General features: G+C 34.3%; 2 protein-coding genes across 2 annotated transcripts; both read left to right on the forward strand.

Moving 5' to 3' along the window:
• Positions 1-669: 669 nt before the first annotated feature.
• On the forward strand, positions 670-3,008 carry LOC108207120 (uncharacterized). The gene is made up of 2 exons (XM_064086509.1): positions 670-1,607; positions 1,843-3,008. The coding sequence occupies exons 1-2, from the start codon at positions 769-771 to the stop codon at positions 2,939-2,941; spliced, it is 1,938 nt and encodes a 645-aa protein (XP_063942579.1). The 5' UTR covers positions 670-768; the 3' UTR covers positions 2,942-3,008.
• A 3,161-nt stretch (positions 3,009-6,169) lies between these two features.
• On the forward strand, positions 6,170-9,538 carry LOC108207122 (uncharacterized). Its single transcript, XM_017377581.2, has 2 exons — positions 6,170-7,062; positions 8,334-9,538. The coding sequence occupies exons 1-2, from the start codon at positions 6,302-6,304 to the stop codon at positions 9,412-9,414; spliced, it is 1,842 nt and encodes a 613-aa protein (XP_017233070.2). The 5' UTR covers positions 6,170-6,301; the 3' UTR covers positions 9,415-9,538.
• Positions 9,539-20,607: the final 11,069 nt, after the last annotated feature.

A 20,607-nucleotide genomic window follows, 5' to 3' on the forward strand; every position in this document is an offset into this window, starting at 1 on the left:
AGACAACAAACATATACAAGAAAAGATGCACCAAGATATCTAAATGAGTAATGTCTTAATCTACTCCTCTGCAATTTTAAGTTGAACTTATGCATTAAGTATGAATGGCCTAACTAAATCTACTTCATAACAGACTACGTGTATATAATTCTTTAATTATATCAATTGTAGTGCAGAACTAAGATAAATTCAAATGCCAGAGCAGATACATTATTATCTTATTATTTTTAAGGGGCTGATTAGTAAGTGTAAATATGGTTGTTAATCACATAATTTTAGCAGGCTACATCAGCAGCATTTCTCTTGAGTGCTGGCTCCACGGAGCCTCTACTGGGTCTTTAATTATTTCCTTAATAAGTGGATAGCAAACAACTGACAAGGAATGCAAAAGTTTTGATAGGTAAATAGCCAAGAGTACTTGTGAAGAAAATAGACAAAAGTTATTCTTATATTGTAGTTGGAGTACTTTATTATATTCTTGACTTGCGCTTCTATTAGGTGATATCTTTTTAACATTCTTTACTTGTGTTCGTAAATATTCTCAAGTCTTTTTAATATTCTTCACTTGTACAGTGGCTCTGCATTTTTTTCTACATGAAATTAAAAAGTGCACCAACATTAGCTATGCAAATTCATGTGAGTACTGCATGTAATTTTTCCTTATGAATTCTTAATGACAAAGTGGTAGTTAATTATATTCTTGTTTCAGAATCATGGTATACATTTTATGCAAGTTTCGTCAAAATCTCCGAGACCCTATATATTACAATGAAATCTCTGAGACCTTATATCAAGGTGTACTCTCCTAACTTCGTTACAAAATTTATTTGCCTGGTAAATTACATCATGTTGTACTCAGAAGTGATGATCTCTTCAGACTTAGCAAGCCGAGTTCATCGTCATCAACTGATAAAGAACGAGGATTATCATGCTCGTGAAGGCGATCTCTGTTATGGCTGCGGTCTACTCCTGCATGAATCATCGTCTATTTATCATTGTACCTACTTCGGTACCAATGCTGAAGAAGATGATTGTGCTCATGTTTTAATTCACAAAACTTGTGCACATTTACCCACAAAGCTTGAGCATCCAAGCCACAAACATGAGCTGAAATTATCTGAACGTCCACTATCCTCTCCTATTTCCAGAGACAAATGTGATGTTTGTGGCATCACGTTGAAATGGTTCACTTACTATTGCGACTTCTATAAGTGCGAATTTCAAATTTGTCTGGCATGTATTATACCTTTTAATAAAATTACTATACACCCTCCGTATCATCCTCACAAGCTAACCTTTCTAGCTAACCTAGCAACTTTCCGATGTGATGGCTGCCATGAGGTGGATACTGACTTTTCTTATATGTGCTACACATGCCCCTTCTGGATCCACCTCAAGTGCAGTAATCTACCACCATTGTTAGCCTGTGATATTCACCATAAGCATCCTCTTAGGCTAACATATTCTTTACCAGAAAATTACCGTAGATTTCAGCAGTCTTGCAGAATCTGTAGACAATATTTGCGTGACCCTAGAGATTGGCTCTACCACTGTCCAGACTGCAGATTCTTTGCGCACATCAAATGTGCTACATCACCTCCAAAAAGGTTGGATTTCTTATCTTTTGTGTAAGATTTATTTGTCTTTGATCTCGTATTTTGTTATGTCAGTTTTCCCCTGCATATTATAGGTCTTGTAGAAATAAATACTCATTTCTAGAGAAAAGCATGTAAATATCTCTCTTTTTCAGAAACAAGTACTTATTTTTAAGAAAAACTAAATTGTATTGGATAAGTACTTGTTTTCAAATCTCCATTTGTTTGACCTTATTCTCATCTGCAGCCATGGTGACACCAAGTATGCCAATCAAGATTATTCAATACATAAATCATTATCAGGTCTTGTGCAACTCCCACTGCCAGAGCATGAATCGTTGTTGCGGCATTGTATCAAGGGAAGTACATTATGGCCGAAGGATGCTGCCCTGACACCTCCTGATCAGATCAACCACTGGAGCCACGAACATAAACTTTTACTAAAAAATCCAACTGTTGCAAGTACTACTTCTGAAGAAGAAATATGGCCTATCTGTAACGGGTGCACTGAATCTATCACCATAAAAGATGGTGCATTTTATGAATGTGGAGAATGTGATTACATTCTCCACGGATACTGTGCCCACTTTCCACAAGAGATGTCTGACCGTGCAGGATATAGACGCAAGATAGTGGCAATTCAACCCAGGGTCCATGATATCTGGTCTTGCGCTCGTTGTAAAGGTTTTAGAAATGGGACACAAATGCGATACACTTATGAAGGCGATTATGCACAGAAAAGTACAATTGAGCGCAATTTTGACAGTGCTTGTGTTATTCTACCTGAACGCATCGTACACAAAGCTCATCAACACAAAAGTCGTCCTAACTTCTTTTTTCGTGCATCAGCTGGTGAAAACACTACTTGTTCAGCGTGCAACCAAACACTAGACGGGTTTGACATCTGTTATGCATGTAATGGTTTTGAATGTTTTAGATGCATACATATCGAATGTGCTCTTAAGCCACTTAGAGTGACACATCGATGGGATCCTCACCCCCTTCACTTGATAACTTCCGCAGAAGAAGTAATAGATCATCCTCATGAATTCCAATGTGAATTTTGCTCAGAAGAGATAGACCCCAACTATTGGTTCTACCATTGCAGTATTTGTGATCTGTCCTTTCATTTTAAAGGATGCATCGATCCGTTTCCCTACTCAAAGGTCAAGTTTGGGGCTACCAATATTATGCTTGACGCTCACCAGCACGGCCTCACCTTTGTTCTTAATAAAAAGAAACACCAACCATGTCATAGATGCCATAAAGATACATTTGGTAGGCCGGTCCTTGTGTGCATACCATGTAATTTCGTGCAACACTCCCAGCCTGAGTTATGCACTTGATGTTAATTTGTAAATGTTCTGATTGTTTGCATGTATTTTACATTTTCACCTATATTAAAATATTTTCTTGCTTTGTTGTTTGCATTTTAAGCTTAGTTCATGTAGTACTATATATTGAGATTTCTTAGTTCATCTTATAAGTACTTGTAAGGGCAGCTTTCAAGATTTTCGTATTCGGGCCTGGTGTTTCCTCTGGGGAGATGTAGTCACTGTACTTGTCGTAACTTCATGTCTTGATGTCTCTAATATGATCAGTAGAGGTTCTTAATTCTATAGTCTTCGTATAAGCAACAGGTAAGAAGCAGAAACAGCACTGCTTGCTGAATAATCTGCAAGTTCCAGAATCAGCAACATGTGGTATGTTCATATTTTAGGCCTTTCCGGATACATTAGAGGGTGTAAGCTTTCAGTCTTGGTTGCTACTAGTCTTTTGCTTCTTCCACTTGTAAGCAGCTTCCAAGATCTTCTTATTCATGGCCTCTGCTTCTTCCAGAATGACGTGGTCGATATACTCCTCGTTACTGCATAATATATTGGCCTTGTTTGGAAGTTGTTTGACCATTAAAATAAGCTAATATTTGTGTTTGGTAGTTAGCGGATTGAAATAGAGGTTTGGATCCAAAAAGCTAATTTTGAAAAAGCTACTTTGAGGAGCTTTTTGGATTAGCGGTTTTGGTTTGTGTCAGAAAAAACTAATCAATCAGCTATTTACCAAACAGTTTTACGAGAAACAGCTAATTCAATCCGCTAGCCAAAACATCTAATTTAATCAGCTAGTCAAAACAGCTAATTCGATCCGCTAACAGCTAACCGCTAACCGCTAATTCCCAAACAGGGCCAATAAATCAGACGCAGCCAGAACATGCTTGATGTTAATTAGAAAATAAATTGCATAAATAAAATATTGCTCTGCTTCTTATTCTTGATGTTGATAAGGAAATTTGATAAATTCTGGTACATTCGGTCATGTTTTTGACTTTGTAATTAGTACATTCTCACATTGGAGACCCGACTGATTTCAAATATTCATTGAAAAAATAATATATAATATTTCAACTCGGTCTTTGTGATTCCTGATTGCCGCTAAAAAATGGCTCTCGCGATGTTTGTTTCAGACAAAGATCTGTCAAAAAAATTTAACATAAGAAACTCTCTTAATATTAGCATCTCATTCTTGCCCTCTTAACAACTGTATGTTAAATGAAGTACACTTTTTTGTGGTTCTAAATAATGATGTTAATGTACCTGGATGTTTGTAATACCAAGCCTCAAGACATACTATAATTGCAATTGTTCTAATTTAAACCCTGTTTAGTACTCATTAAAAGAAAGATCAGTGTGTGTTTGTACAATGGGTACTTCATTGTTTGAGCTCTCTAGTAAGAAAGCTTGGCTTTGGGCAGCCATGTAGGCTGTAACCTATTCGATTTAGAGTAAATTCACAGTGGAATTCATCCTCATGAATTCCACTGTGAATTTTGCTCAGAAGAGATTGACACAAACTATTGGTTCTACCATTGCAGTGTTTGTGATCTGTCCTTTCATTTGAAAGGCTGCATGGATCTGTTTCTCTACTCAAAGGTCAAGTTCGGAGCAACCAATATTAAGCTTGATGCTCACCATCATGGCCTCACCTTTGTTCTAAATAAAAAGAAGCGCCAACCATGTCACAGATGCCATAAAGATACATTCCGTAAGCCAGTCCTTCAGTGTGCGCCATGCAAATTCGTGCAACATGCCCAGCCTGAGTTATGCTCTTGATGTTGATTTCTAAATGTTCTGATTGTTTGCTTGTATTTTACATTTTACCGGCCTGAATAAAAAAGCTGCTTGCTTTGTTGTTTCTGTCTTAAGATTGTTTATGTAGTATTGCTGTGATTTATCATTTTATAAATATACATTAATTTTGTTTGATCAGTAGAGATTTGTATTTCCGACTATAATGTACTCAAAAAGCTATAAAAGCCATTAACATATATAATTATGGTGTAAATTTCAGAGTCATGGCCAAAATTTGTACCTAGTTCCACGATGTTTGCAAAAATCAATTCTTTTTGAGCCTTAGGGGAAACGAGGACTAGCTTTATAGCCCGTGCCAGGCACGGGCATGTTTCAACTTATTTTATTGTAAGTTTTTATGTCAAGTTAAGAAATGAGTTATATTTTGTTTTAACTGTTTGCTTCCTTCACTTCATAGTGTTATTTATTTAGTTAAATAGTAGTAACTAATATAACAAAAACTTTATAAATGATTGAAAATTAAATTAGCATTGAACTTTTGATGTCTAGAGAACTCATTGCCCATATCATCCTTCATCAAAAAATCCCACTTAACAGACAAATTTAACAGACAAATCCCACTTGGTTGGCAAATTAAGTTTCGCCTGCAAACTCTTTGTAGGTCCTCAGGGCATGGCTCTGCACATTCATATGTATGGTATGATCAGTAGTTAAGTTAACGTCGAGATTACTATATAATCAAACTTAATTGAGGAAATATTAAATACATAATAATAATTTTAAGAGAAACTCACAATTTTCTTCTTATAATTGGAGCGGAGGAAAAAGACAACAAACATATACAAGAAAAGATGCACCAAGATATAGAAATGAGTAATGTCTTAATCTACTCCTCTGCAATTTTAAGTTGAGCTTATCAGCTTATGCATTAAGTATGAATGGCCTAACTAAATCTACTTCATAACAGACTACGTGTATATAATTCTTTAATTATATCAATTGTAGTGCAGAACTAAGATAAATTCAAATGCCAGAGCAGATACATTATTATCTTATTATTTTTAATTAAGGGGCTGATTAGTAAGTGTAAATAGGGTTGATAATGAACCAAGTTGAATCACATAGTTTTAGCAGGCTACATCAGCATTACCTTAATAAGTGGATAGCAAACAACTGACAGGGAATGCAAAAGTTTTGATACGTAAATAGCCAAGAGTACTTGTGAAGAAAATAGACAAAAGTTATTCTTATATTGTAGTTGGAGTACTTTATTATATTCTTGACTTGCGCTTCTATTAGGTGATATCTTTTTAACATTCTTTACTTGTGTTCGTAAATATTCTCAAGTCTTTTTAATATTCTTCACTTGTACAGTGGCTCTGCATTTTTATCTACATGAAATTAGAAAGTGCACCAACATTAACTTTGCAAATTCATGTGAATACTGCATGTAGTTTTTCTTTATGAATCTTTAATGACAAAGCAGTAGTTAAATTATATTCTTGTTTCAGAATCATGGTATACATTTCTTGCAAGTTTCTTCAGAATCTCCAAGACCCTATATAACAGTGAAATCTCTGAGACCTGATATCAAGGCGTGCTCTCCTAACTTCGTTTATCATGTTGCTCTCAAAAATGATGATCTCTTCAGACTTAGCAAGCCAAGTTCATCGTCATCAACTGATAAAGAACGAGGATTATCATGCCCGTGAAGGTGATCTCTGTTATGGCTGTGGTTCACTCCTATATCAATCATCGTTTATTTATCATTGTACCTACTTTGGTACCAATGCTGAAGAAGATGATTGTGCTCATTTTTTTATTCACAAAACCTGTGCACATTTACCCACAAAGCTTGAGCATCCAAGCCACCAACATATGCTAAAATTATCTGCACGTCCACTATCCTTTCCTATTTCCAGAGACAAATGTGATGTTTGTGGCATCACGTTGAAATGGTTCACTTACTATTACCGTTTCTATAGGTCTGAATTTCAAATTTGTCTGGCATGTGTTATACCTTTTAATAAAATTACTATACACCCTCCGTATCATCCTCACAAGCTAACCTTTCTAGCGAACCTAGCAGCTTTCCGATGTGATGGCTGCCATGAATTGGATACTGACTTTTCTTATATGTGCTCCACATGCCCCTTCTGGATCCACCTCAAGTGCAGTCATCTACCACCATTGTTAGCCTGTGATATTCACCATAAGCATCCTCTTAGGCTAACATATTCTTTACCAGAAAATTACCGTAGATTTCAGCAGTCTTGCAGAATCTGTAGACAATATTTGCGTGACCCTAGAGATTGGCTCTACCACTGTCCAGACTGCAGATTCTTTGCGCACATCAAATGTGCTACATCACCTCCAAAAAGGTTGGATTTCTTATCTTTTGTGTAAGATTTATTTGTCTTTGATCTAGTATTTTGTTATGTCAGTTTTCCCCTGCATATTACTCCCTCCATCTCATATTATGTGTCTTCTTTTGACTATTTTATAGTCAAATTGACCAAATTTTTACAACAAATAACATAAATTATATAATTAATAAAATTTTATAATTTATATCATTATAAAATATATCTAATCTACTGTAAAATGTATTTTTCAGTTTTCTGAAATAATTAATAATTTCTTTTTAATCATTGGTCAAAATTTGGTCGATTTGATCGTACAATAGTAAAAACAAGACACATAATATGAGATGGAAGGAGTATAGGTCTTGTAGAATAAATACTTATTTCTAGAGAAAAGTATGTAAATATCTCTCTTTTTCAGAAACAAGTACTTATTTTCGAGAAAAACTAAATTGTATTGGATTAGTACTTGTTTTCAAATTTCCATTTGTTTGACCTTATTCTCATCTGCAGCCATGGTGACACCAAGTATGCCAATCAAGATTATTCAATACATAAGAGCATCTCCAAGAGACTCTTCATTTAGGCTCCTAACTTGAGATTTGAGGAGGGAGAAGCAAAATGTTGCTCCAAGAGACTCTTAAGTGGCTCTTAAATTTTAAGAGCCTCTTGTTTCTCTCTCCTCTCTCCTCAAAGTTAAGAGCCACCACATGGCTCCTAACTTATTTTTTCACAATAAAAAAATCCTTCCCTCCAATCAACTTCCATCTTTCCCTCTCTTTTGTTATAGTGGAGCCCAATATATGAATAAAATATGAAATAGAGAAGAGATGTAGAGAGTATTGTTGGAGTTTACACTCTTAACTTTGTCCTAAATTACTAAGAGCCACATTTTTTATATTATATTTAGGAGCCAACAAGGAGGCTCTTGGAGATGCTCATCTCCAAGAGGCTCTTCATTTAGGCTCCTAACTTGAGATTTGAGGAGGGAGAGGAAAAATGTTGCTCCAAGAGACTCTTAAGTGGCTCTTAAATCACTAAGAGCCTCTTGTTTCTCTCTCCTTTCTCCTCAAAGTTAAGAGTCACCACATGGCTCCTAACTTATTTTTTCACAATAAAAAAATCCTTCCCTCCAATTCACCTCCATCTTTCCCTCTCTTTTGTTATAGTGAAGCCCAATATATGAATAAAATATGAAATAGAGAGGAGATGTAGAGAGTATTGTTGGAGTTTACACTCTTAACTTTGTCCTAAATTACTAAGAGCCACATTTTTTATATTATATTTAGGAGCCTCGGCTCTCGGAGATTCCCTAAATCATTATCAGGTCTTGTGCAACTCCCACTGCCAGAGCATGAATCGTTGTTGCGGCATTGTATCAAGGGAAGTACATTATGGTCGAAGGATGCTGCCCTGACACCTCCTGATCAGATCAACCACTGGAGCCACCAACATAAACTTTTACTAAAAAACCCGAGTGTTGCAAGTACTACTTCTGAAGAAGAAATATGGCCTATCTGTAACGGGTGCACTGAATCTATCACCATAAAAGATGGTGCATTTTATGAATGTGGAGAATGTGATTACATTCTCCACGGATACTGTGCCCACTTTCCACAAGAGATGTCTGACCGTGCAGGATACAGACGCAAGATAGTGGCGATTCAACCCAGGGTCCATGAAATCTGGTCTTGCGCTCGTTGTAAAGGTTTTAGAAATGGGACACAAATGCGATACACTTATGAAGGCGATTATGCACAGAAAAGTACAATTGAGCGCAATTTTGACAGTGCTTGTGTTATTCTACCTGAATGCATCGTACACAAAGCTCATCAACACAAAAGTCGTCCTAACTACTTTTTCCATGCACCAGCTGGTGAATACACTACTTGTTCAGCGTGCAACCAAACACTAGACGGGTTTGACATCTGTTATGCATGTGATGGTTTTGAATGTTTTAGATGCATACATATCGAATGTGCTCTTAAGCCACTTAGAGTGGAACATCGATGGGATCCTCACCCCCTTCACTTGATAACTTCCGCAGAAGAAGTAATAGATCATCCTCATGAATTCCAATGTGAATTTTGCTCAGAAGAGATAGACACCAACTATTGGTTCTACCATTGCAGTGTTTGTGATCTGTCCTTTCATTTTAAAGGATGCATCGATCCGTTTCCCTACTCAAAGGTCAAGTTTGGGGCTACCAATATTATGCTTGACGCTCACCAGCACGGCCTCACCTTTGTTCTTAATAAAAAGAAACACCAACCATGTCATAGATGCCATAAAGATACATTCGGTAGGCCGGTCCTTGAGTGCATACCATGTAAATTCGTGCAACACGCCCAGCCTGAGTTATGCACCTGATGTTAATTTTTAAATGTTCTGATTGTTTGTATATGTTTTACATTTTCACCTGAATAAATTATATGCTTGCTTTGTTGTTTGAATTTTAAGCTTATTCTCCCAAGATATGGGCACAAATGCTAAATGTTTATGCAGTACTATTGAGATTTATTAGTTCGTCTTACAAGTTGTTTGCTTCTTCGACTTGTAATTAGCAGCTTCCAAGAACTTTGTATTCGGGGCTGGTGTTTCCTCTGGGGAGATGTAGTCACTGTACTTTTCATAACTTCATGTCTTGATGTCTCTAATATGATCAGTAGAAGTTCTTAATTCTATAGTCTTTAGTATAATTAGGCTAAATTTTCTAGAACTTGCAGAAGAAACCACCTAGTGCGTCTTTTCTCATTTTCGCCCTCTGAAATTTCCAAGTCAACAGATGCTGATTATGACATAAAGATAGTTTAGATCAAAGGGAAAAAATCGAAAACCAACTTGTACCATATGTTATAAATCAGACGCGGCCAGAACATGCTCAATGTTGATCAGAAAATATATTGCATAAAATAAAACATGACTCTGGTTGCCGAAGCTAGAGTTTAATAGCTATTTATAGTGAAGTCATAAATTCAACAAGAAAATGCCATCCACCAAACAGGTGAAATAAAGGTGAACATCAATCATAATCTGCAAGTTCTATATACTCCTCAGACCTCAGTCATCGTCACATAAGAACATCAGAACTTCCGATTAAGGTAACTGAACCGTGTATTAAAAACTCACTAAAACCGAGTTCCCATATCTTGGAAAAGCATCTGACAAAAACTTCTGTTTAAATTTCTCACTGTCAACAAGTAAAATTATGTTGCAATTGTTATGATAAAAAATCTCGAAAATACAATGCTTTAGTCTTGGTTGCTGCTAGTCGTTCGCTTCTTCCACTTGTAAGTTGTAAGCAGCATCCAAGATCTTCATATTCAGAGCCTTAGCTTCCAAGGTCTCCATGACAAAAATTCTGGTTTAAATTTGTCATTCTCAACAAGTAAAATTATGTAAAAAAAAATCTGGCACATCTAGTGCAGGTTGAGCGATCGCCACCATGGCCGGAATTGGGGGAGGCTATCCCAAGCTAAAACCCCGGCTCACCTCGGAAATTTGATGAATTTTTTATGTTCCGTCATGTTTTGTCTTTAAAAATTAGTACATTCTCGCATTTGAGACCCAACTGATTTAATATATTCAGTGAAAAAATCATATATTATATTTCAACTCCGTGTCTTTTTTATTCCTCATTGCCGCTCAAAAATGGCTCTCGCGATGTCTGTTTCAGACAAAGATCTTTCAAAATCTTTTAACAACATTAGAAAATCTAATATTAGTATCTCATTCTTCCCCTCTTATCAACAACTGTATGTTAAATAAATTACACCTTTTTGTGGTTCTTCTAAATAATGATGTTAATGTACCTGTAAGTTTGTAATACCAAGCCTCAGAAATACTAAGGATGCATTGCGTACTATTTAACACCCTGTTTAGTACTCGTTAAAGGAAAGATCAGACTGTGTTTGTACAATGGGTACTTCATTATTTGAGTTTGCTAGTAAGAAAGCTTGGCTTTAGGGAGCCATGTAGGCTGAACCTAATTATTCAATTCTAGAGTAAATTGCAAAGTGATGGCTGAACTTTATCTGCTTTTATATTTTGGTGGTCGAAATTTGAAATTTGCAATATGATGGCCAAATATTGTTCCAACTCTTCGAAAAGGTGGTTAAGAGCCACTTTTTAGAAAAAACAAAAGGTAGTTTTTAGGGCTATTCACGAACAAGCTCGAGCCTGACTCAATAAAAGCTCGGTTCAACTCGGTTCGTTAAAAAATCGAGCTCGAGCTCGAACACATAAATGTGTTCTTTAAGAAAATGAGCTCGAGCCGAGCTTTCAGTGCGTTCGGCTCGTTAAAGCTCGAAAAATGCAATATTTTTAAGATAATTTTATAATATATACATGTTATTGAATTCACAATACAACATATAATATATCAAATCGATGAGGAGAATGTTAACTATAATATGGTACCATCAAAACAGCACTGAGTACGAAGTGTTGATTTACTAATTTATCGTCAAGCATCAGTTTGACTAGTACCACTAACTAGTGTTTAGTCCTAAATTGATGTTTCGATTTTTTTTTAAAGTATTTTTCATTGATCAAACTGTATGGATGTCAACATTTATATATGTTAGTTATGTAACTAAAGTTTCGGAAAATAATAATTTTAGTTGGTTTGCTATTTTAACAGTCAAGTAGAGGTTTGACTAGGTACGGTAACTAGTGCTTCATCCTGAATTAGTATTTCGACTTTTTCATAAATATTTTTCAATGATCCAACCGTATGGATGTCAACATTTATATATTTTAGTGATGTGACCAAAGTTTCGGCTAATAATAATTTTATTTGGTTTGCTATTTTCACCGTTAAGTGGAGGTTTGACTAGTACCACAAACTAGTGTTTAATCCTAATTTAGTGTTTTGATTTTTTAAAAAGTAGTTTTTACCGATCCAACATATACACATTTTAGTGAAATGAGCAAAATTTCAAAAAAAAAAAAAAAACAAATCTTGCTTATTATTTTAAGAGTCAAGTAGCGGTTTGACCTTATTTTTTTCTGGCTCGACTCGTATTTGTTCTTGAACAAGCTTGTGTTCGGCTCGTTAGTTAACGAGCTCGAGCTCGAACACAATTTTTGTTTGATAAAAAAGCTCGGCTCGATAGGAAAAATTTTAAAGCTCGGCTTGGTTCGTGAACAGCCCTACTAGTTTTTTCTCCAAAAAGTGGCCCCTAGCCCCCTTTTTAAGATATAAAAGCAATATTCGGCTACTATATTGTAAATTTAAAATTTCAGCCGACAAAATACAAAAGCGGGTAAAGTTAATTTATTCTTAATTTATTCTGTAGTAAGTTTTGAATGGCGAAGTTGCTGAACCTCTTTTTAACATGCTTGCTCTAAAGAGTCTAAGTGACTGCGCTTGAGCAGAACTTTAGCTTCACTTGAAGCTTGGTTAGATGTTACTTACTGACCGAAAGATCATAAACAGTTTTCGTTTTTATTTATTTTTCACATGAAAAATAATATTGTTAAGTCTACACACTTAGACCACTGATTTTTCCTTCAGATGCGAGTAACTAAAACCCCTGCTGTTTTACATGCATCAGGGGTTTTTCAGAGAGCCGTTAACTACATCCTGGCCTGACCTTAAAGAGGAAGATGCAATCTGCGGTTATATTTCAACAGGTCATACAGGGCTTGATCAGTTAATTATGGCACCCTCTTAGGGAAAGGTGGATGCAATTTGGACGAAATGATAAACTGCAACAATACTACATGAACAACCAGCAATTGTGCCAATATCTTGGGATAAAAAAAAAAAAAAAAAAGAATTTACGTTTGATGTATAAGCTTAGAACTCAAACAAGGAAGCAAGCATATTTTTTTTTTCAGGTAAAAGTGTAAAATACATGCAAACAATATGAACATTTACAAATCAACATCAAGAGCACATAACTCAGGCTGGGCATGTTGCACAAATTTACATGGCGTGCACTCAAGGACTGGCTTACCTTTAGATATGCCATGTTTAGGGGCAATCGCTCAATCTGCATTAGATATGCCAGTTCTTTTATGGTAACAAACAAAACATAATTTTACTTGTTGAGAATGAGAAATTTAAGCCCGATTTATGTCAGACGTGAGATGCTTGCTTGGATGGGAGTTAGAGTGTATGAAAACTTACCTATTATGCACTGATGTTCAGTTTTTGCCTCACCTGATCTGTGGATGGCATTTTCTTGTCGAATTCAAGACTTCAAGACGTTATAACCACATTCTAGTTTCCGTGACCAGAGTAATGTTTTTTTATGCAACTTATATCTGATACCAAGAGGTACATTGATATTGATTATTGAACTTCGACTTGGTGACCTCTTTAAACAGTTTTGATTGTGTTAAAGAGGTAGTACTTATTTAAAAACAAATCCAGACATTCATTTCGTTTTTATTTTCATGAACTACTGGTCAATTCTCGTCTCACTTCTCTGTTCGCAAACTTGAATTCCCTCTTTTCTCTGATACAATCAAAAATACTGTTGGTCCACATGTATAAAAGCAATGTCACCCGGGGCCTGTTTTAATTGTTACACGTTGCACCGGTTTGTACTTGGGTTCATATAAGAAAATGGAAAAAACTGATTTTAGACTCTGGGGGTTCTGCTGCCATTTGTTTTTTTAATTATCTTCATAATCCAATATTTTTAAGCACATCAATCTTTTTGTAACCTGACTCTGGCTATGATGTACACGGTTCAAATCGACCGGTTATGGAATTAAAGTCGACCGGTTCAGGTATCTTAAGAGGAATGGTCTGATCGATATACTTATGTGGAGTCAGAGTGTATAGAACTTACTGATTATGCACTGATGTTCACTTTCTTTCTCACCTGATCTATGGGGCATTTTCTTGTCGAATTCAAGACTTCAAGACGTTAAAACTACCAAATTCTAGTTTCCGTGACCAGAGTAATGTTTTTTGTGCAACTTATATCTGATACCAACACAACCTTGAGCATGTTCTGCTGCATCTGGCTGATAATTTATGGTACAAGTTGGTTTTCGACTTTTCCCCTCAGGATCTTAACTCTATATTTCAAAATTGGCACACATTGACTTAAGATATGAGAGGCCAAATCTGAGAAAGCTAGCAGCTTTACGAGAGGCATCTAGAATGCATGAAACGCGCAAAGGTGTGAATTTGCTTTGCAAAATTTGAGGAATCTGCTATCCAAAATTTGCTTTATGAGAAGAGCGCAGGGTCCAAAATTACTATGAAGATAACTGAACCGTGTACGACAGACACACTAAGATCAAATTTACATCCTGAAAAAGGCATCTGAAAGAAATTCATTTATAAATTTTTCAATGTCATATGTGAATTCTGCTGTTTTTGTTTTTAAAATAAATGTGTTGTCTTTGTTACCTTCCATCAAAACTCTGTTGTGTTTTGTTACCTTTCATTAAGAATCTGGTATATATAGTGCAGGTCAGGTGATTGCCAGCTGGAAAACAGCTATCGCCTGGTTCACCAAGTGATTACTCAGTATACTTTTCATACAGGTTACTACATTGATCTATGTCACCAAGTCGAAGTTCAATAATCAATGCGGCCGTTTGGGTTAGCTTAAAAAAATGACTTCTTACTTACATTAAAAACGTGGAGTAGAAGTGAGAAGTAAATAAGTTAATAAAACGTTTGGGAAAGAAGTACAAGCACTGACAGAAAAGCTAGCGTTCTCAACTTCTTAAAAGTGTTTTTGCACACTTATTTACACAAACGGGTCAAGAAAAGCAGAAGTAAGAAGCTGCTTCTAGTAAATAAACGGCCGCAATATCAATGTACCTCTTTAATATATAGTTGTTGCAAATAATCAAGTAACCTTCATCAGAAGGATAACTGTTAGAAGTATCTCCTTGACACAATTTTAAATTTCAATTTTTTGTTACTACTTTATGTGTTGGCAGACCATTAAGTATCTTTAAAGGTTCATGAATAAAAGAAGATAACTGGGAGGACTGTATTTGAGTGTCATGTAAAGTCCGCAAACAGAGCCATGGTATTCAGTATGTGCTTCTTCAAGTACCAAACTTTTGGACCATAAAAATATTGGACTCACCGGGCCTGTTTTAATTGTTACTCCCTCCGTCCCAAATTAGATGAACTAGTTGACTTTGGTCACGTAACTTAAGATGCATTGACCGTCTAGTTCTGAAATTTATTTTTTTAATTTTTCTTTTGTAAACGAAAATTTTATATTTAAATTTTTATTTGTAAAAGTAAAATTCTAAAAATAAATAATGTAGCTATGCGATTAATAAGGCTTAAGAGCATCTCCAGCAGAGTGCTAACAGTTTCCTTAAATATATAATAAAATATACCTCTTTCAAGGTATTCCTACATTTTATTGAATGAGAACTCCAACAACATTCCCTATTTTACGTTCCTTATTATTATAATAATAATATATTCAAAATATCCTATACCTCTTTTAAAGAATTCCTACATTTTATTGAATGGGAAAGTGTGAGAAAAGGAAGGAAGGGAATATTTTATCATTAAAAGTAGTATGAGGAATGGCTCTCCAATCCTTAAAAATGAGGAATGAAACTTGCATCCTAACTTTTTAAGGCACCACTAAGACTCTGCTGGAGTTATATTTTTGTCATATTCCTTATAAAAATAGCTTAAGACATCATATAAGGAAGCTGCCGGAGATGCTCTAAGGTGTGTGTCGAAAGTCAACGAGCTCATCTAATTTGGGATGGAGGTAGTACTCTGTTAAAACTGATTTCAGAGTTCAGACTCTGGGAGTTCGCTGCCATTTGTTTTTTAATATCTTCATGATCCAATAATTTTAAGCACGCGCTGATCGGTCTTTTCGTAACATGATTCTGGCTGTGATGTGCACGGTTAAAGTCGGACCGCTTACGAAATTAAAGTCGAACCAAACTGCAAATAGCAGTTTTATAAAACCTGAAATCACAACTGGATTTGCGGTTGCAATTAAGCACATCGGTTTCAACAAATAAAACACGATATATGAATACTAGTACAAAATGTTCTAAAAGTCGGCCATTAATCGTTTTTTGGTCGGCCACCATCTCGATTAAGAGTTAATCATTGGAAAAATCGTTTTTTCGAAAAAAATCGGTCAAAAAGATGGTAAAATCGGGAAAAGTCAGTCAAAAATCTGTGAATTTCAAAATTTTAAAAATACAAAGTAAAAAAATTTTAAATTATAAATTTAATTTTAAATGAAACAAATGGCACGGAAATGACAAATCCAATCTTTCAATATTAGTCCTTAAATTCTAATTACAAAATTTGTAATATCTTCCCTAGCAGATTCAATAAAAAAACTTATATATGAGATGACTGGAGTTATATATGTATATATAGACATGTTTTGTGTTATAAAAAAGAGTTGGGCTCTTTGGAGTATAGAAATTTTGGAGACTTGGAGACCCATCTTACTACCCTTAGATTTAAACAAAAGGAACGGTTGATATGAGGGACAAGTGGATACTACTTTTAAAATAACAGAACTGTAATTAACTACCACATACGATTTCTAAGGGATTGTATTGTACTGCACATCAATTAGTGGCCCGTTATCTCCTCCATTTTACATATCTTACAAGTCAATTAAAGTCATGCAGTCTCCAAAATCGAATCAAGAAAAAGAGAAAAACAGCGGTGAAGATCAATTGCAGGATGGAAGAAGTGGGCATTTGTGGATAACCTCCTCTTCAAACATTGTTGTAGGACAATCCCGGAAGAAGCGCAGGATTTGGTGATTTGTTGGTGTTTAGGATTTTCTTATGCATACAAATTTGGATAAAACATATACAAGGGCCGTTTGACCAAACTTAAAAAAAGTGATTCCATGCTTAAAGTAAAGAAGTAGAGTAGAAGTGAGAAGTAAATACGTTAATTAAAGTGTTTGGAAAAAAGCAGAAGTTGTGAGAGAGAAGCTAGCATTCTCAGCTTCTTAAAAGTGCTTCTACTTCTTTACACAAACGGGTCAAGAAAAGCAGAAGCCAGAAGCAGAAATAACTTCCGCTTCCCAAACAGCCCCATAATACAGTAATTTGATCGAGAAGGGTGTGCACAGAACATATCAACGAAAAGAAGTTAACAGTCATGAAATTGCATTGCCAATGCGGTATATTGTTCTGTAAACAAATAATAACTATCGTGGGAGACAATATCGAAAACAAGAGATAATTGTTGCTGGTTCCACAAGATTGGCAAAAGCAAGAAACTTGCGGATTAGAAGTAGTATGCTGTAATTGATGTATTAAAGAATAATTACGGTTGAGGGTTAAAGTTGTGTTAAAAAAATGAGAAAAAATAACAGACGTTAGATTAGAACAGAATGAATGATCTAGATGGAGGTCTCCAATACTCCAAAATGATATGGTCTCCACTGTTAATCTTTAATTTTATAAAATTATAAATTTATAGTATATATAATTATATTATTAAATCTATAATTTAAAAATAATTAAATTGATTACGAGTAATGGTCTGATTAATCCTCGATTATCTGATTCATCGTTGGACGGTGCGTGCAACGACTAAGTCGAGTCCCACTTTTTACAACAATGCTAGTACAATTATTTTCATGTTATAATATCATAAATTAAATATTTTGTGTATAATTTTTTATTTTATATAATATAACAATATATTTTAAAAAATATATTGTTGCGGTTACGATTTTTAAATATACAAAATCGCATCCCGACCACAAATAGACAGTTATTTAAAATATTATTTACAATCAACTCACATTTCATAATTATTTGTAAAATACGATTTGGTATGTGAGTGATGATATGGTTGAGGGAATCGTTGTATTTATACTCCTACTTCTGAGCTTCTAATATTTTATGCTTCAAAAATAGAAATATTTGTATGAAATATTTGCGATTTTCTTTTTCTGTATAAAAATATAACATTCAAACTTTAATTCGAAAAAGAAAAATTTTAAAAATAGATTGCACAACTATACTTGGCAGGAGCATTAAAGTCCGTACCACGTCCCCATCCCCCAATGTATACTACTCAGGAGACGGAAGGAGTAGATATTGTTTAGTGACTTAAGGCTGATATAGATAATCGAACTCGTGATTTTGATATAACAAATCTCAAAACGCTACTGTTCAATCATCTAGGACATCCCGAGTTCTAGTTTCTCTATTTTTTTTTTCATAATTTGTATGATTTGTATATGCGGCCTATAATTGCCTTCTTGTGAATCTCCTTTACATGATCGATCACATAAAATAATATATTAATTCCGAAGCCAAAATTTCGAACCTAGCCTTCTAAAAATTAGAAGGCCGGAATATATAATGAACCAAAACTCAAATTTACCTAATGTTCAGGACAAGTTCATGCTGCAATTGGGCTCTGATATGAAAGAGACAGCGTACAAGTTCGATGATTTAAGGATTATAATTATAGATTAAAGAAAAATTATTCCAAGTACATGCACGTTTTATGACTGTAAACGAGTCTTATTATATTACCAATCGGAGAAGAGACAAATATTAGGTACATACGATGATCCAAATTCGCATTAGTATATCATCTTAACAATCTAAAGAACATGTAAACATACATGTAGGACAGGGGAGCTCGTGTTTTTATATTTTTGCGTTGCTGTCGTTGGCTGTCATGTAATTCCAACTTATATTAAAGAATATTATTAATTCTGTTATGCCCAACACTATTATTATTTAAATAAAGTTTCAGCACATAATTTGAATTTTTAATAATATATGTTTTTATAATTTTTTTTAAAAGAAATCTAATTTTAAAAAATTTCATATTTAAATTTTTATTTAAAAATAAAAATTGTGAAAATGAAATAAAAAATTATAAGAAATCATAAAATGTGTGTTGAGAAATATAAATTAAATTATATAAAAATTAGTAGGACGGAAGTAAAGATACATGAGCTACTCAACACATCATGTGAACGAATGGTTTCTTATTCTGGTAGTATTAATATCGTTTTCTTTATGATGAGATATTTTTTCTGTAAATTTTATAATGAAGAAAAAATTGTAAAAAAAATAGATAGAATCATAGAACACATGTATCCATTATCATCTTACAGAATTATGGTAATTGATTAATGGAATTAGTCAAAAACAAGATAGATATATGAATAAGTTATGATCTAGACAATTGATTGATATATTAATTTTTATTGGAAGACGTTAAATATAATTTTTTTTTAAACATAAATGAAAGAATTTTAGTATCTATCAGCGAAAATGCTGGTTTTAGAATTTTTATCCACATGAATATGAATATGTGTAATTATATAAAAGAAGTTATGTAAATTGACATCGTAGATCATTAGGTTCAAATAAGGAGTGTTCCAGATGGAAAAAAATTGCATGTGGCAGTGCAGATGTAATCACGTTGCATGAATCACTCCACGTTCTTAACAAGTCTTGTTCAGTCTTGTTCACTTGTTTATCGTAGGTTGTGTTGACTTGGAGTGAATGGAATGGAGGGAGAATGAAATGAATTTTATACTCTAAAGAATGAATTTTGTACTCTAAAATAATGTTGATCAAAAAAAATATACATAATTTTCATTCCTTGGATCATTTCGATCTTACTATTTTAACTATAACTCTAACCCACATGTTTTGGAAGGAATGCCCATTCCATCTCTACATTATGTTTCTTCACGATCTTTCTCACAAAAAATGTAACTACATTCATATTTTGTCACTATTATTTCATATTTTCTTCTTTCTCTTTAAAATTTTTATATAATTTTTAATTCCATTCTTCTCTCATTCCTTTCCATGAAGTGAACACAGCTGTAAAGTTTACATTATTTTTAGTGCTAATGTGCGTAAACAAGTGAGAAAGGAATTATAAAATAAAATGGACCTCACAATTGTTTGTCATGTCAAGCTTCGCTGACAATTTATGTATTTTGCACCTTTTTTCTTAATAATAGTCGATGGACGCATTGAAAGGTGTATTGTTCAATTATTTGCCAACTTTTGGAGGTATATAACGTAAGTGCATCACCCCACCAACCCATTTTCTAAAACCTGTTGTGATGTTTTTCATTGTCATGCAATTTCAAGACGGGGTATTATGGTAATGTATGAGAATTAGCGGTTAGCCGTTAATTATGAAATTAAATTTTTCAAGATACATGTAAATAATGAATAAACTGTGAAAAATGAGAGGGCTTAACGAATGATGCATATACATATTTTACTTGATTGTATTGATTTAATTTTGTGGATCAGAGAGGTTTTATAATTGAGCTTGCATGAATTTAGTTAATTCTAGTTAAAAATGAAAATCAAAAGGTATTTTATAACTATGATTCAAATACGTTAAAATTTATATAATATATTATTTAACTTTACGAACAAACTATTGTGTTCAAGCGGGTTATAAATTAGTCGAGCTATCCTGTGAGCTATCTCTGAACGATCTTGACTCGACTCTCTTAAGTTGATTTGTTAAAAACTCGAGGCTGAACAAAAAAAATTTGTTTGTCAAGATATAAAACATTCGACTTGAGTCATATATTATTAATGCATGGCTTGTACTCGATT

This window comes from Daucus carota, chromosome 2 (assembly GCF_001625215.2).
Source record: "Daucus carota subsp. sativus chromosome 2, DH1 v3.0, whole genome shotgun sequence".
Classification (NCBI taxonomy): Eukaryota; Viridiplantae; Streptophyta; class Magnoliopsida; order Apiales; family Apiaceae; genus Daucus; species Daucus carota.